Here is a 12890-nt window from a genome sequence, read left to right as displayed (position 1 = left end):
GTATTTATTATTTTAAATGAAAATTACATTTAAAAACGTTCATATAAAAATCATTGAAAGTGCTAGATTGGACCATTTCGATATTAATTTAACCCAACAACATTGTCTCCCAGCTCTGCTTGGCCTTTGTTTACTTTTGACACAAATCATTACAAACATGTTTATATCTAGCCAACAGTAAAAGTTAACAAGTTAAGAGTTTACTCTTCAAGAAAAAAGTACCACCAATGAGGTCACTGGAACAGAATAATAAAAATAGATGCCAGAGAATTAGCTTATGGGGTGGGGATGGGGAAATTAAAGAATTTCAAGGAAATAAAATCAAAAGTGATCTACACCTTTGAAGTCTTCATTGTGTTTAAATGCTACAATGTTACATCAGTGATTTTTTTTGTAGGCAACTCTCAGATATAGTAACTTTGTCCCATCATTTTGTTGTTTTGTTTGATGCCTTCCAATATTAGCCAGGGCAGCTAAGTCTAGTAGTGGACAGAGTGCCAGGCCTGGAGTCAGGAAGACCTGAGTTCAAATGTGGCCTCAGACACTGACTATCTGTATGACCTTGGGCAAGTCACTTAACCCTGTTTGCCTCAGTTTCCTCATCTATAAAATGAGCTGGAGAAGAAAATGGTAAACTGCTCCAGTATCTTTGCCAAGAAAACCCCAAATGGGGCCATGAAGAGTCAGATATGACTGAAAATGACTAAACAACAAGAATAAAAATATTAGCCAAGCATTGACTAATAGTCTTCATCTCACACATAACTCCCTACAAGCGTAATGTGGTGAAAAAGCTGACTTATCAGTCTTAGAAAAAGTCTTTGCCATCAAATATGTCATCAAAGAAGACACAGGTCATGAGAGCTCCTTCCACTCTCAATCTTCTCCCTGACTGCTAACAAACCCTTCCCAAGTTGGCCAATTGCATTTTCTAAATTGGCATTTAGAAAATTCCAGTTGCATGAAGTATAGATGAGTATGTATACACTGGTCATAGGTATCTGTCAAAGTCTGGCCAGGTTTTCAGGCCTCAGATTTCTGTTTGATCATTTTTTTAAGCAAACAAGTTCCTCTGATTTACCACCAGAACTGTCTGACTCTCTCTTCTTTTTGATTTCTTGCTCTTCTGCCTTACCTTCCAGCATAAGGCGCTGGAAGCTAACAAAAGAAGTCCAGACGACAGTAGGATAAGTCCCAAAATGGAGATGATGGATCCATGAGAATTGAAACTGTAGGCTACAGCTGTAACCACCACTCCCGCGATCAGAACGACCACCGCAAAGGGGATGATGCAGCGGTAACAGGAGAGCTCGGCTCCCCCTGTGGCAGCTGTCAGCTGAACCTCACTGACGAGGGGAATTGCAGTGACCACACACTCGTTGTTGTTGCTCTTCTCCATTCTTACGGGCTCTGGACCCTTTGGTGTTCCCAAAATCTCTTTAAAGTGCTCTTCAGGCATGTTGTATTGCAGGGATTTCTTGGTGAATTTTTAGACTAATTCTGGAAGTGTTCGTTAAGGCATATGCTGTATAGAAAAGACAGAGACACTCGGCTGAAGAATTCATTGTAGGTAATACCAAGAAATGCAAAATAACTAAATTTATATAGTGCTTATACTGGGCTAAATATGGGCTTTGCAATTATTATCTCATTTAACCCTCACAGCAACCCTGGGAGGTAGGTGCTATTAATACCCTCATTTTACAGATCAGGAAACTGAGGCAAACAGATTTAATGACTTGCCTGGGGTCACTTACCATTAAAGTTTCCCTTCTCTTTTCTTTGCCTGCAGATTCCAAGTTTTAGCCCTTCCCAGCTTTTGCTCTCTGCCATGGTGTCAGAAAGGTTTGAATACCCTTGAATTAGTCTACTATACCAAGTGTCTGAGGCTGGATTTGAACTCAGGTCTTCCTGACTTCAGGCTCAGTTAGCTATTCGCTGTGCTCCCAGAGAGACAAAGGACAGGAGAAAGCCTGTCTCCTCACCCTAATGCTTCCCTGTGCCACCCCCTAGTAAGTTAGTTTTATTAATACCGTTTGTTTGTACACAACAGTCATTTCTGGATATAGGACCCCTTTAACTCCCTTCTCCCACCTTCACCCTGAATTGAAGGTTTGCAAGTAATGAAGAAAAACAGCTAAGCAAAAATCACAGTGACGGCATCTGAAGGTGTGTACAATGGAGACGGATCTGTTTCATTATGTTTTCTGGGATCAAAATCTTCTCCTGATCTTTCCATGTACACTATTGCATTCAATTATATATTCTGTTCTCCTTCTTATTCACCTCAGTCTGGCAGATTTATCCAAACTGCTTAAAGACATTCAAAAACCAATTTCATGTTTTTCACCATCAGCTGATAGATGAGGCCAACAGAACTGAAGAAAGGGGGTTATAAAAACCAGGAAGCACTTTACAGGGTTTAATAGACCCAGGAGGTCTACAAACATTTTACTAGCTCTTCCGTTATGCCCTATTGCTGCTTTCCCCCTTGAAACAGAACAGAAAGGACTGAATCCAGATTTAAAGTGTCATCAGTACAAGGGGAGGGAGCACTTTAAACAGATACCTCTGACAGTAACTCAAAGCCAATGTTGTGGCTACATAGCATGCATTCTTTCCAAAAGATGATCCATTGACAAAAGTGATTGTCAATGGGGGCAGAGCCAATAAAACAGCAGAAACTTGGACTATGCCTCCTCTCTTAGCTGTCATCTAGTTAACAGAGGAAAAGCATGTATGTTTCTGAAGTTAATGCTTTACTCTTCCACATAAAGGTACCTTCCAGTCACCTCTTGTGGAGGGAAGTGTTACAAGGTTTTAGTTATAATGAATATATGTTTTACAATCCAGACTGACCTGGAGGCTTTCAATCCTTAAACAAAGAAATGAAAGTACCATGTGCTGAAGAGGGTAGGGGGAGGAGGGAGGAAAAGTGGCATTGCAGAGTGCTCCATTTTCACTTTTTCTTAAAATTTAAAATAAAATGATTTTCAGTTGATTCTTATCCTCCCTAATTGTTAGTGCTTGCTCCCTTTCCCCTTTAAATTATCTTGGTTATGCTTATCTGTTTACATGTTTCATCACCTCAGCAGAATGCAAACTTAAGAGTTACCTCCCACATAGACCTTTATTAATACACTCCCCTTTCGTACCCCTCAATTATTTTCTATACACTTAGTACAAATTTATGTGTATACATGCTATTTCCCTCTATAGACTATAAGCTCCTTGAGGGCAAGGGCTGTTTCATTTTCATCTTTGCAATCCCAGTGCCTATCACAGACACACAATAGGAGCTTAATTCCTACTGAAGTGAATTGAGGGCAGGGACTGTTCTTTCACAACACCCTTCTCCCCCATCTTGTCTTTATGTTCCCACTACTTAGCAACTTAACACAATGTAGTGCCCCTAGCAGGTGCTTAATAAATGCTTGTTGGGTCATGTTGATTGAAAGATACAGCACTGAGTTGCCAAATCACAATTTCTATCAAAGTAAGAGAGCATCTTTTGGGCTACCTGTAAAACACGTGCTCACGCACACACGCACACATATATGCATGCACATGTATTCACAGAGCTAATTTTCCATAAGATTTGATAGATGCATTCCAATTATCCTGATTTAACCTTATTGAAATGTTCCTCTTTCGAAAATCAAGTCAAACCTGAAAATGTACTGAAAGTCTCGTAACTTAGACATTAAAAAAAACAGTTTGATGAAATTCTTGCCTGTTACTCAGGCTTGTTAGTCACTTCCTCCCAGTTTTGAGAAACAGACAGCCAGAAGGACTTAAGGCATGCATTTCAGCCCCTTGCAGAACTTTACCCATAGATTTAGGGCCGTCTGACAGAAACACTTTACATTGAATGATACCCCGGATATTTTCAATATCCACTAAGAATAAAGTCAAAACAAAGCAGTTTTTGCAGTCTCTGCCCAGGTCCTCACATTCAGACATCCTCTGGCAAGGAAATCTCTCCAACATTTTGTTACAACTATCTAATAAAGTGTTTGTACCTATTTCAGGCACAACAAAGAGTATTTCCCAAACCCTGCAGTTACCCAGTAGAGACTACCAATCAAAGCTGAAACTACCTGGGACTCTGAAATGGAATGTGTATGGGGGAGCGGGGAGTGGGAGGGGTGTTAATACCACTAAAAAATCTTGGATGGAGCAAAAACTATAGACAAAATCCATGCTCGAGTTGAGTATACCTACCTCAGAAAAAGGAAATCCATTGATATCAAACTCAGCGTGATCTCTTAGGGAAGAAAGAGTAAGTCTTATCTCTCTGAATCTCTTCTGTCAACTTGAGAAAAAGAAGGCAGCAGCAGCTCTCCAAATCCCACTGGTAATGTGTCTTGGCCAGGGGGGCTCTTTGAAAAGATAAATGAGAAAAGAAACTGTTGGAAAGAAAGCAAAACAAACAAAACAAAACAAATGAAAAAATACAAAACAACCCACTCAGCTTCAGGACTCTGGAGCCCTTTCCTCTTGCCCTCTGCCTCTAACACCCTGTGCCTCCAACATCAAAAAGAGCAAAAGCTCTTCTCTCCCTTCCTCCCTCTCTTTTTATCCCCTCCCTCTCCCCTCCTCCTCTTCCCTCCCCGTCATTTTTTTTCCTTTTCCTTGCCAGCAGATTCCAAGTTTTAGCCCTTCCCAGCTCTGACATGGTAAGTGTCAGAATCATTTGCTTAGGTCCCTAGAGAAAGGACACGGCTTTTACTTTGATTTCTCTCATCGAGTTGACTACATGTGGATCCTGACTTTCATTACTCATGTTTTCCCCCTTAGGCTTCCAGCTTAGGGCCCCCACTGCCGCCTCCTCCTTTGCCCCAAGAGTTTTCAGGAGAATTGAAAGGTTTAAATACCCTGGAGTCAGTGCTGCTATAGACCTGGCTGAGGGCAGCTCTGGGGGAAGCTCCCAGAGGCCAGCCAAAGGATGGAAATTATTATCGACAGCAGGAACAGCTGGGAAGCCACCAGGCAGCTGGGTTAACCTTACGAACCAGAAAAAAAGATTTATGTCCCTAAGCTTTTCCAGCCTTCCTCTTCTGAATGGCTGTGAATAGGCCGAGAGTACAGGAGTTTTGTAGAAAGCTGAATCCAGAGCAAGTTAATCTTGGGGATGGGGGAGGGGAGGAAGAAGGGGGCAATGGACTTCCAATGGCATATAATGTTGACTTTAAGTTGTTGCCAATTAAACATGGTTACTAACAGCCTGCATCAAGGATTAGGTAAATGATGGGCACAGTCACATAGCAAATAAGAAATTTCATGCTCTCAAACGGGAATGCTGATGGCTTTTCTTTCATCTTTACCAAACTTTTCTGTACGTATAAGCTTCCACGTTCAAGATAGAACTCTCATTTAGGATTCTCATCTTTAAGGATCTTGAAAAATTACAAGTGCTAGATTATTACAACGAGTTTTTTTAAAATGGCAAATATACCAGGGAATTTATTTTACAAACTTTTCCTAATCTCTTCCCAGTTTTAAAATTCCATGGCAGTTCTTGTTCTAGTGAAATCCTTGCATTTTCTAGTAACTCAGCAGGTTGACGATCTCAATTCAACGAATCCACATGTTGCAATGAAATTGCAAAATAGATTTTTTCCTTGTTCACTTGCATTAGTAAACATGGCATGGAGGTGGTGGTGGGGAGACAAGGGCAGGGTAAAGGTGGCAAATCAAGGCACTTAGACATTATTGCTCCCTGTTTAACAGCTACATTTTCTCATTTGCCAAAAAAAGAAGCACAAATAACTGTGTGTGGGGGAGGGTGAAAGCAGAGGGGACTGGAAGGATTACTCCTTTATTTTTACAATGACGTTGAAAAGTTAGGACATGTGAATTCTCTATAAGTGTACAATAAATGTGAAAGAGTTCAGCACCCTGCTTAATTACCTAATGAAGATGTCAGCCACATGCCTGGGGTGAGTGGGAATAACTGGAGTGTCTCAACTGCCACTGCCCTTACCCCTTTTCTGTCTTTTACAGAGTAAGTGGGGAACTCCAGGGGACCAATGTAGTAGGCTCATGGTGTTTGACATTCCCTTAACACTTTCAGAGATCTTAGGATCATAGACATAGAGCTGGAAGGGGTCTTAGAGGGGCTCTAGCCCAACCCCTTCATTTTCCTGATGAACCTGAGACACTTGCCCAGTGTAATACAGCTATTAAATATCTGTGGTGAGATTTGAACCCAGGTCTTCCTACCTATAAGTCCAACATTCCATCCATTCCTGCCCACTGCCTCATACATGTGATATACACACATATACATGCATATATACAACTATACATATATATGCATGCATGTGTATACACATGTGTGTATATACATATATGTGTGTATGTATGTATACACACACACTATATATATATGTATGTATGTGTATGTGTATATATATACTGTCACTAAATCTCAAAAGCATCATCTCTTGTTTTGGGAAGTGATAGTAAGAGTAGGGAAAACCATTCATAGAGATAGACTAGAGTGTTCTGTCCATAGAAGGAGAGACCTTATTTGAGGTGTTCGCTCTCTGCTTTATCTGCTTGCCTGACACCTTTGCACACAACAGTCCTCTCATCTCCGGCCCCCCCCCCCCCCGCCCCCTCCCCGCCCTGCCCCAGCTTCCATAAGGTTGGACACCAGGCTGCTATTGCTCCAGCTTCTTAGTAGCAACAATGTATGAGATGAGAGAAGTACTGAACCTGCTAATGTGTGTCAGGGTGGTGGTGGTGGTGGTGGTGGTGGTGAGCATATGGGTGGCCAGTGGTCCAGTGGTGGAGAAGAATAAGGAAGAGAGAGATATCTGTAATCTTTCTCTTACAAAGGCTCACTTCAGTCTTTTGATTTCTCCTTCACTCTCTGACAATCTTTTCCCTCACTAACAATCTTCCCCCCTTCCCCCAAGTGTGCTGAGAGCTCAAGCTCAGTAAGAAATTTGAGGGTGGGGGAGCTGCTGTAAAAGTCCTTCTTGGAGACAAATTGCAGATTGCTCCAACCTTCATGTTTGGAAGAGAGCAGGCAGAGACAGCCAGGAGAAAAAAAAGCCCAGAGAGACACGATCTCTGAGAGATCCCCTTAAGGAAAGCTACCTCTCAACAAACAAAACATACTCTCTCTTTAGTCTTTACAGCTTCCGAAGTTCAAAATTAAGAATTCCTGCTTAACAGTATCAGCTGTCTCTTGATGTTTCCCACTCACAGCAAGCCCGGGATGGCAAAGCAAAAATTTAAAATGAAGGAAATACAGATCTTACAAAGGATGTGCATAAGTAAAGATACTCCACCTCCAAAACTCGATAGTGCTTTGAAAATAAAATCATGAGTATGCTACACACTTCTTTTTTTGAAAATGAGACTGAAATCTCTGGGAAAAAAAATGAGCTCTCTGAACAAACTCTTCAAAGCACATGGCTCAAAAGAGAATTCTTTGCTTTTAGAAACTTTTCTGACTGTCCCTAGCCAGTCTGCATCAATGATCAGGTTAAACTGGTGGGTCCCTTAGTCATTTGTCACACACACAGGCACATACACACATGCCTGTGTGTACACACACATACACACACACACACACACACACACACACACACACACACACACACTCCTTTTCCATCTCAGAGCTTCAGATTAGAGAACAGAACAGAAAGAAAATCCTTACCTTGCTCCAGGCAGAATGGAACTGAGACAGACTCTTGGACAGCACAAACAGGAGCAGGGGATGCAAATCCCTGTACTAGGGACTGTAAACAAAGTACTCAGCAAGGTTTAAAAACAATTAAGGGACCAGAGAAAATGTGGTGAAAGGAAATCCCCAACCATTGCCTCACAGCTGAATTTCACCCGGCTTCTCTGTGGATGTAGCCCAACTCTTCGCATTTGGAAAAGTCGCTTCCTTTTATACTATGCTGTCCTTTGAGTAATCCTGATCCTCCCTCTGGTTTTATTTTCAAAGTTTTCTCTTCAGAATCTGAAACTCGGATTCTGTGAGTGATAGCCTAGAATTAAGGACTCAGTGCCTTCAAACCAAATGCCCATCTTTTTTTCTCAATAAATATTTATTGGTCAATAAATATTTATCAGGCACCTACTATGTGCCAGGCACTGTGTTAAGCACTAGAAAAATAAAAGACAGTCCCATTGTAGGAGGTGAGGGGTTGAAGTGAGAGATAAATACATCATTGTAATTGTGACATGACAAACATAAATAATGATAAAAGTAAAAAACCTCAAAAGCTAAGGATTTCAATAACAGCTTATACTTCAGTAGGGAGGCAGGGTGTTGTGATGAAAAGAAGACTGGCTCTGGATTCAGAGGAAATGGGTACAAAGCTCCCTTCGGATGTATATGACCTTAAATGATTCACTTCCCTCCCTCCATCTTAGCTGCTTTATGAGAAGCAATTGGGTGGTACAATGGATAGATAATGTGGTTTTGAAGTCAGGAAGACCTGAGTTTGTATCCTGCCTCAGGCATTTTCTAGCTGTGTGACCCTGGATGAGTCACTCTCTGTGTCTTAGTTTCCTCATTTGGAGATAATAATAATACCTCACTCCCCCTGCATTGCTGTGAGGATCAAATGGGTTAATATATGTAAAGTGCTTTGCAAACCCTTGGGACTGGGAATGTTTCACTAATGTCTTAGCATCACTAGAGTCTGGTACATAGTAGGTGATTAATAAATGCTCATTGATTGAAACTTATTACCTTATTTGATCCTCACAAAAACTCTTTGAAAGAGTAAGGATGCATAGCATGATCCTCAGTTAAGCAGAAAGGGTGAAAATTCAGAATGAGAGACTTGGGTTGGAATCCCAGTTCTCTTATTCCCATCTGCGTGACTATGGGCAGATTGTATAACCTCTCTGGACCCCAGTTCTCCCATCCATAAAATAACAGATAATATTTATAATTTGTTATAATAAAAATAATATATTCAAACTTTAAAGTTTGAAAGAGCTTTTCCTGTCATCTCATGTTATCCTCCTAACTACTCTGGGAGGTGGGTGCTATTATTATCCCGCTTTTACAGATGGGAACCTGAGGCAGAGTTTAAATGATTGGCCCAAGGTCATGTAACTAATAAGTGTCTGAGGCAAAGATTTAAAGTCAGGTGTCCCTGATGCCAAGTTCAATGTTCTATGCACTGAACCAAATGCACTTTAGCTGCCTGAAAGGGTCAGGCTAGCTAGTTAGATGACTGTTAAGGTCTCTTCCTATTTTAATCTTATAACCTCCAATTTATATATGGGAAAACTGGAGTTCAGGGTGGTAAATGAAGTAATTTACTCAGAATTGTGTTGCTAGTAGATAGCAGTAGAGTCAGAGCCAAGGCTAGGTTAACAGACTCCAAGTTCAGTGTTCTTTCCTGACTCCATTGCTGAAAGGACTTGCCTACAATGCTATAATGAATAAGTAGCAGAACTTGTTCTAGAATTAGCTCTCCTAACTTCCAGCCCAAACCTCTTTTGACTATACCAGGATGGATATGTTTTGTGTGAGTTGTATTTAACACACTGTACACAAGTGGCATCTATGGACAATGTGTGACAAGTTGTGATGCTCAGGACACTACAGAAGTGTAAATATCCTGAACTCGCTTTTGTGCTGCCTTCCTTAAGCCTACAAAAAACAGAGTATCATTAAATAAATTATCTAGCCAAGGCATGCAGTGTGGTTTGCCCCTCAAGCCACTAACCAAGGGGTCTCACTAGAATTTCACTGTGATATAGGTAAAATAGCTTTCCCCCAAAGCTCCCCCTCACCATATTATTCAAAGGAAGAACATTTCCCTCACTTTAAATATGGATGGTCCCAAGCTATTAGCTACATCAAAACTCCATTTCTTTCCGATCTACATAGTCCCATTTGTGTATATGTTGTTTTCTATCCAACAGGAAGTAAACTTTTTGATAACAAGGATTGCTTAGTTTTTATTTTTGTTTTCTTAAGGTCTGGAGCTGTTCCTTACACACAGTAGGACCTCGATAAATGCTTATTGAAAGCAAGCAAGCAAAAGGGAGGGAGGAAGGGAGCAAGAAGAGAAGGAAGAAAGGAAGGAAGGAAGGAAGGAAGGAAGGAAGGAAGGAAGGAAGGAAGGTAGAGAGGGAAGAAGGGATAGAGAGGAAGGGAGGGAGGGTAGAAGGAAGGAGGTAGGACTGAAGGAATACATAAATACATAGTTGTAAATCTTGGAACATCGCTATCTTAGAAAAATTAAAATTGCAAATAGATAAAAGGTTACAAGAAAGATAAATATGGGACATACACATGGTACAAAATGTCACTAACAAAGATATGTACAGGAACTTCAAGAGGTAAATACGACTAAAGAAGATGGCAGACCACTTATGTAGAAAGACAAAGGACAAGAGATAGGCCGATCTTATTGGCACATTGATATCCTGAGATGCTAAAAGAGGAAAAGAAAGGCCTTCTGGTATGCTGGGTCTATCCACTAAGGAAGATTATAGGAAAACATGGCCAAGAATCACACAAGGTGAAAAGGCGTGGAGGAGTTGCTATCTGCTTCTGTGGGATCTTAGCATACACAATGATGGAATCATATACTTTTCACAATATTGAAGAAAAAGATGGATGAGGAACTAAGATTGGGAAAACTTTGACTGACTCTCCCCAAAGGCTTTGTGAAGGCAGGAGAGTTACATTATACACAGTAGGTGCTTACTATATGATTGCTGATTTGAGTTGAATTGAATTGATTTGGCACATCCCTTCCCCCGCCCTCCCCCCCCACCCCCGCCCCAACCCCAGAACTTCATCAACTTGGAAATGGCTTTAAACCAAGAAATATGATATGGGGCCCAATATTTTTCATTTTTGTTAATTTTTCAATTACCAAGCATTTCTTTTCTATCTCTACCACTTCTCCACTCCCCCAGGAAAGGAAAAGAAAAAAAGACTTTTAATATATGCATAATTCAGCACTACAAATTCACACATTGGCCATATCCAAAAAGACATGTGTTTTGTTCAGCGTGTTTGATCCATTGCTTCTCTGTCAGGAGGTAGGTATAAGCCATGTCCTATTGGAGTCAACATAATTTGAATAGAAGGATACAGGGGGAAGGTGTATCATTCTTTCAGCACAGCATTGACAAAAACGTGTGGCAAAGAATTGGAAATTGAGGGGATGTCCATCAGTTGGGGAATGGCTAAACAAGTTGTGGTACAGGATTATGATGGAATACTATTGTGCTATAAGAAATGATGGATAGGATTGTTTTGGAAAAACCTGGGAAGACTTACATGAACTGATGCAAAATGAAGTGAACAGAACCAGGAGGACATTATATACAGTAGTCATAATATTGTAAGGATGATCAACTGTAAAAGACTTGTCTACTCTTCTCAAGACAATGATCCAAGACATTTCCTTCAGGCCCATGATGAAAAATACTCTCCACTTCCGGAGAGACAACTTAGGAACTCTGAATGCAGAACGAAGCAAACATCTTGCTCTCTTTATTTTTCTTGGGTTTTTTTGTATGTATGCTTTCTTTTTCACATGGCTGATATGGAAATATATTTTTCATGGCTTCACATGTATAATTGATATCATATTGCTTGCCTTCTCAAGGGGTAGGAGAAGGTGAGGATGGAGGGGGAGAATTTGACGCTGAAAATTTTTTAAATTTAATGTTAATTTTTTTTGCATGTGATTGGAAAATACTTAATGAAATAAAGGAAAATATATTGGCAAAAACCATGTGATGCTAAGACTTCTGTTTACTTTTACAAGAGGCAGTGGGTTCTAGTTCTAGGTTGGGAGATTGGAATGTTTTGATTTTGTGGTTATGCTCACCACAGTTTGGGTGGCTGCAACATTCTCCCTCATGAATGCACATGTTTTGCCCAAAACGTCTCCATATGCATTGGATTACTTGTTCATATTTACTTTCAGCATGCTTTCATGTAATATGGTTGACTTGGCAATATTTCTGCAGTTCTGAAGGATCCCCCAGGGCATCCAGCCATGGCACGGTTTCTAGTCCAGTCTTCATCCAGTTCAAGTGGGTTCCATTGGATCCTGGAGGCTTGCCAGGTTTCTCTTTCCAGGTTTCTTTTAAGAATATGTCTGAATCTGTACTCTGAAGGTAGACGTATCTCAGAAGGTGGTTTGGAATACAATTGGGCCCTCATAAATTCATTGTGTCCCACCAACCAATTTATTATTATTTTCGAAGGATATTTTTCTCTCATGTTTATGTTTCTAAGGGCAGTGATCTCATAGCACCAAGAACAGTAGGCAAAAACTGAGAACTAATAGCAGTAGCTTGCATTTTTGTTAAGGTTTAAAATGCATTTTTCTTATAATAACCTTCTGAGGTAGGTAGCACAATTTTTTTTCTCTCTTTAGGCTCACATCTATGATTTCATTCCTGAGGGGAGAACTACCCAGGTGGGAAATCCCTACGTTTGTGTAGATCAGCTTCTTATCTATGATTTCTAGCCTTAGAAAGATGCCTGGAACACTTAGAGATTAAATGACTTGTCCATGGTCAAATAGCCAATATGCTTCATAGACAGAACTTCAACCCAAGCCTCCTTTTATTTTTGGGGGGGAGGGGAAGGGAGAGGACAATCAGGGTTAAATGACTTGCCCAGGGTCACACAGCAAGTAAGTGTCTGAGGCAAGATTTGAACTCAGGTCCTCCTGACTCCAGGACTGGTGCCATATCTACTTTGCTCTACCCACTTCGCCACCTAGCTGCTTTGCTTATTTATTTATTTGTTTGTTTGCTTGCTTGTTTCTTTATTGGTTCGTTCATTCATAGATGTATCTATCTATTTATTTATTCATTTGTCTATTTATTTGTTTGTTTGTTTATTTATTCACATAAGCCTCCTTGAC

General features: G+C 40.5%; 1 protein-coding gene across 1 annotated transcript; it reads right to left on the bottom strand.

Annotated features, from left to right (window-relative positions):
• Window positions 1–688: 688 nt before the first annotated feature.
• Window positions 689–4498, bottom strand: TMEM100 (transmembrane protein 100). Its single transcript, XM_036757241.1, has 3 exons — window positions 4471–4498; window positions 4225–4382; window positions 689–1525 (listed from the first exon to the last, which is right to left on the bottom strand). Exon 3 carries the CDS (start codon window positions 1457–1459, stop codon window positions 1055–1057), a length of 405 nt encoding a protein of 134 aa, XP_036613136.1. The 5' UTR covers window positions 1460–1525; window positions 4225–4382; window positions 4471–4498; the 3' UTR covers window positions 689–1054.
• Between the last annotated feature and the right edge of the window lie 8392 nt (window positions 4499–12890).

This window comes from Trichosurus vulpecula, chromosome 4 (genome assembly GCF_011100635.1).
Source record: "Trichosurus vulpecula isolate mTriVul1 chromosome 4, mTriVul1.pri, whole genome shotgun sequence".
NCBI classification, from domain to species: Eukaryota; Metazoa; Chordata; class Mammalia; order Diprotodontia; family Phalangeridae; genus Trichosurus; species Trichosurus vulpecula.
This window is presented reverse-complemented; position numbering and strand designations above follow the sequence as displayed.

Bases quoted from the DNA above. Each gene is read 5' to 3' on its own strand.
- TMEM100 (XM_036757241.1), bottom strand. From the start codon at position 1,459: ATGCCTGAAGAGCACTTTAAAGAGATTTTGGGAACACCAAAGGGTCCA.